This window comes from Quercus suber, unplaced genomic scaffold (genome assembly GCF_002906115.3).
Source record: "Quercus suber isolate HL8 unplaced genomic scaffold, Cork oak 2.0 scaffold_3B, whole genome shotgun sequence".
Classification (NCBI taxonomy): domain Eukaryota; kingdom Viridiplantae; phylum Streptophyta; class Magnoliopsida; order Fagales; family Fagaceae; genus Quercus; species Quercus suber.
In genome coordinates, this window is record NW_027071805.1 from 292,956 (window position 1) to 297,837 (window position 4,882).

At 36.4% G+C, this 4,882-nt stretch overlaps 1 protein-coding gene across 1 annotated transcript; it reads left to right on the forward strand.

The window, feature by feature from the left end:
* Nucleotides 1-2,548: 2,548 nt before the first annotated feature.
* Nucleotides 2,549-4,433, forward strand: LOC112010008 (putative FBD-associated F-box protein At3g50710). Its single transcript, XM_065770159.1, has 3 exons — nucleotides 2,549-3,573; nucleotides 3,675-3,794; nucleotides 3,886-4,433. The coding sequence occupies exons 1-3, from the start codon at nucleotides 2,701-2,703 to the stop codon at nucleotides 4,177-4,179; spliced, it is 1,287 nt and encodes a 428-aa protein (XP_065626231.1). The 5' UTR covers nucleotides 2,549-2,700; the 3' UTR covers nucleotides 4,180-4,433.
* The last annotated feature ends 449 nt before the right edge of the window (nucleotides 4,434-4,882 follow it).

The following is a 4,882-nucleotide window of genomic DNA, read 5'->3' on the forward strand; positions in this document are numbered from 1 at the left end:
TCAGGCACTATAAATTGTCAAAAAAAAAAAAAAATTACAATGAAGAGCCAAAATTTATTGAGTACTTATTCACTCAATATATCAATAAATAATATTTTTTTATTCATTTTCTCATATCTTTTTCTTTGTATATGACTATGAGTATTTAAGTAGAATAGTATTAAAGTATTGAGGCTGATGTAGTTGTCTAAGAATAGCAAATCAGCTAAAGTAATAAAAAGTTGAATTTTTAAACAAAATTTGACTTAAAGTGCATAGCCTAATGTAAATGCTTAATTGTTAGCACACTTATGGCTTGTAACAAATTTTGGTTAGATTGGATTCTCTGTTAGTTCAGTCAGTCAAAAAAACAAAAATTCATATTAAAATTCAAGCAAGGAAAATATTTTACAAAATTGCAAATTCAATTATGGTTGAAAGATATACACACACATATATATAAAAGCAAATTTATGATAATTGCCCATTTATCATTTGGTTAAGATATCAATTGATTTTTTTGTGTATAGGGAATTTGAACTCATGTCCCTCATTCAAGAACAAAAAATTTACTAAGTGAGCTCACTGTACCCTTAATTAAAATTAGAGAAAGCCTAGAAATATAAAAAAATAAATGTCACAATAATTTTATAACACTTATTCTCAATTGTGGTAGTGATTCTCACTTACACCATGAGTTACTTCAAAATCCCTTACACCCTCTGTGATGAGATGACGAGCTTGATGAAGAACTTTTGGTGGGGGTAGTGTAAGGATGAATGGAAAATGACGTGGATTAGTTGGAAAAAATTGTGCCCTCCTAAGGCTTGTTTAAACAACTAAAGCAATTTAATTTAGCAATGTTGGTTAAATATGGGTGGAGGCTATAGATTGGGAAAGATTCATTGATGTATCAAGTTTTCAAGGCAAGATATTTTCCCAACTATGATTTTGCTCATGTAGGTTTGGGGAGTAACCCTTCTTATGCTTGGAGGAGCATTATGGCAGCTCAGAATGTGGTGAAAAGAGGTATCAGATGGCAGGTGGTCAATGAGCTTAGCATCCAGATTTGGAAAGATAAGTGGCTCCCTACACCCTCTACGCATAAGGTAATCTTTCCTCCATCATGTTTACCTTGGAGGCTTGGGTTGAAGAACTAATAGACCAAGATAATGGGGCTTGGAAAAACGAATTAGTCCAACAAATATTCCTTCCCTATGAAGCCAATGCTATATGTGGAATCGCCTTTAGTGCTAACTTGCCAATTGATAAACATGTTTGGGCTCCGATGGCGAATGGTATTTTTAGTGTTCAAAGTGCTTACAAGATTGTTGTTGAAATGGGCTCAGGGGATGAAGCAGGGGCTATGTCAGATGATAGCAACCTGAGGAATTTTTGGACATATCTATGGCGATTCAATGTCCCTCATATAGTTCAAAATTTCACTTGGAGAGCTTGCAAAGACATTTTGCCCACCAAAGAGAATCTAGTGAAAAGAAAGGTGCTGGTGGATAATTGCTGTGAGTAGTGTCAAGTGGAGGCGGGTGGATAATTGCCTATGACATTTGGTCATTATCAAATCTATTTCATGAGAGTAATGGTCTGTCTTTCAATTCTTTCATAGACATGATGTGGTATGTGGTTATGGAGGCTCAATGGGAACAAAGTCGGGTTGAGAAGGTAATCATGGTGGCTTGGGCAAAATGGACAAATAGGTATGAGAGCAAAAATGGGGGTGTGAAGAAAAACAGTCGGGCTTTACTTCAGTGGTCTTTGGACTATCTATGGGAGTATCAAGAATGCTTTGAGGTCCCAATTAAGCCAAAGACAACTGTAGTTTTGAACTAGATTCCCCCAACCTCTGATCATTACAAAATTAATGTGGATGGAGCCGTGTTCGCGTTGCAAAAAATGGCTGGTGTGGGGGTATTGATTTAGGATGCTAAAGATAGGTTGATTGGTGCTTGTAGTAGAAGATTATGGCCCCTCTTGGTGCCATTGAGGCCAAAGCAAAAGCTTTTGAGGTTGGGCTTTAGTTTGCTAAAGACATGCTTATCCAGGGCTTCATTCTTGAAGGTGATTCCCAAGTTCTAGTAAATGCTTTGAAGGATTTGTCACCTCCACCATCATTTGTTGCTGCTCTAGTGTATAGCTCTGTGGCTGCTTCCCATGACTTTCGCCAGGTGGACTTCTTTTATGTTTGTCGACGAGGTAATAGGCCTGTTCACTTACTAGCAAAACATGCTCTAGGCATTGCTAATTTCTCTGTGTGAGTTGAAGAGAATCCTTATTTCATTGAACTAGCTCTTAACCTCAATGTACTTGTTGCTTTTCATTCTTAATAAAAGTTTTGCAGCCTTCCCATAAAAAATATATATATATATATATATATATATATATATATATATCAATCAGAATTCACTTGTGAAAAATGTTGTGCGGAACAACTCTAAAAATCATTATAAAAAAGGAAAAAGAAAAGAAAAAAACTCCATGTTAGAAATAAAGTCTGATTGGGCAATGAAGTGTTTACTTGAAATGTGTAAAACTTGGAATATGTAAAGTTTGGAATATGTAAAGATGTATTTCCATAATTGCGTTTATTATTGCAAGTTTATCTCTTAAACTCAACAGGCATTCTAAGAGATATCAACTTAACATTACCAAACCCCACAATTTCCCAGCTACGTCCAAAGCTTGTGCTTAGCAACAAAAGTCTGAATGGCTAAATCAACCTCAAAACGCCAGAAACCAACAGTGATGGACAGGATCAGCAATCTATCAGACTCTCTCCTCTGCCATATCCTTTGGTTTCTAACAACCAAAGAGGCTGTTGTCACAAGCATTTTGTCGCGCAGGTGGAAGACACTCTGGACTCTTGTGCTAAAGCTCGACTTTGACAGCCACGAATTTGAACGGATATCTTCTTCAGATGAGGAGCAAAGTCTTAATCAACATTATCATCAAGATTACGGGAATAATGGGTACCGTTTTACGTTTACGCATATCGTGACCAGAGCGTGGGCTATTCGAAATCTCAATAATGCGAATCCCATCAAACACTTTCGCCTCTGCTGGGATTCTAATGATTTTGACCCAATCCATGCCGAAACATGGGTCCGCGCCGCGCTTACGCCTGAGTTGGAAGTGCTCGATCTCCTCAGCGGTTTTACCCAACCTTTCAAACTCCCGTCTACTTTGTTTAATTATGCTAAATCATTAGTAGTTTTGAAATTAAAGGAAGGTATCGTTGTTAATCCTCCCCCTTCTTCTTTCGGCTTCCCTAGTCTCAAGACTCTGCTTCTTCACAGTGTCAGGTATACAAACGGCGACACTTTCTCTGAACTCCTCAGTTGCTGCCCGGTCCTCCAAAATTTGTATTTAGAAACCTGTATCCCGAACTATGGTAACAATTTTAAAATCATTGTACCTACACTCGAAACACTACATTTAAGCTTATACCCCTATCTTCAAAGGGTCTGCAGACTTGAGATAAATGCCCCAGCCCTCAAGTACCTTCATTTCAGAGCTTATATTATTGAAGACCGTCCGTTAAGAAACAAATCCCTTCATTTGGACCCATATTTCACTGAGGTAAATAAAATAATAAAAAAAGCACCTTTATATTTTTTCATGTTCTATTATTAAATGGCTAAACACTTTTATATTGTTGTGATTATTATGTTGTTGTGCAGTGCCTTCCCATGTTTCATAATTTGGCTTTCTTATACTTTAAAGCTGATGGTTGTTTGTGGCATGTGCTCCCACACTTGCTTCATCGGGCTCCTAATCTTGCGGTACTTGTCTTTGAGAAGGTGTGCTATGCTATGCTCAAATGATGAAATGTCTTTTTTTCTCAAATAATCCTGAATTAATCTAAATAACTACTTTATCTTCTGTTGTTAGGAATACGCTGAATCTGACGTTTGCGATGAGGAAGATATTTCCATCATAAAAAGGATGTTCAATGAGGTCGTTCCTATATGTATATCATCGCACCTCAAGACATTTCATTTTAAAGGTTTTGAAGGGTTAACGTATGAGCTGGAATTTGTTGGACTTATCCTTAAGACGGCAAGATTCTTAAAGACGATGACAGTCTCTTCTGCTGATATAGATTCAGAGGAGCAGTTTCGTGTTCTTAAGGAGTTATTGATGTTACCAAGGGAATCCAGGACTTGTCAAATTGCATTTAACTGAAGTATATTTCGTTATGATTTCTCTCTCCGTTACTAAAGCACTGTATTTGGTTCATTTGAATCAAGGCAGGTAAAAGTAGGAAAGATAAATCCAACAAGTCTGATTTACTGTGTTTTTAAGTAGTGATGTTGCCTTGTTCTTTTAATTCATTCCCAAGACTTGGAAAATGTTGTTTACCTTTTTCTATTTTAGTAGGAACAATATGACAGAGCTGCTGATGTTAAAATCAAAATATATTGTGAGTGAATTATTGTGGCAGCTTTTCCTGGATGTCTTCATGTTTATTTTCTCTACACTCTCTTTGATTTTTTTTTTTTTTGATTGGTACACTCTTTGATGTTTGTTTGGTGTTTCCTTGTTTAATTTTTTGGATAACGGAGAGAACTTTTCTAAAAAAGAGTTTTTTGGATTTAGTAGTAAAACATACGGACAACCAACAACATGCACACGTTTGCAGAGGGCCTTTGTGTGGAATTTTTTATAGAATCCTTAAGTGGAGTTGCCCTTTCATGTTGTTATAATGGAATCAAGAATTGAGAGTATAGTCCAGTATCATATTTAGAGACTCATTAATTAACCAAATGCAAAATTCATTATTGAGTATCAAGAGTTTGGACTTGGAATTTTGAAATATACTTTGTAGACTCAATGGTTCCTAGGAAAAGTATTTGAAAGCCTAGGATTTCTTCAAAGGTCGCCTTCT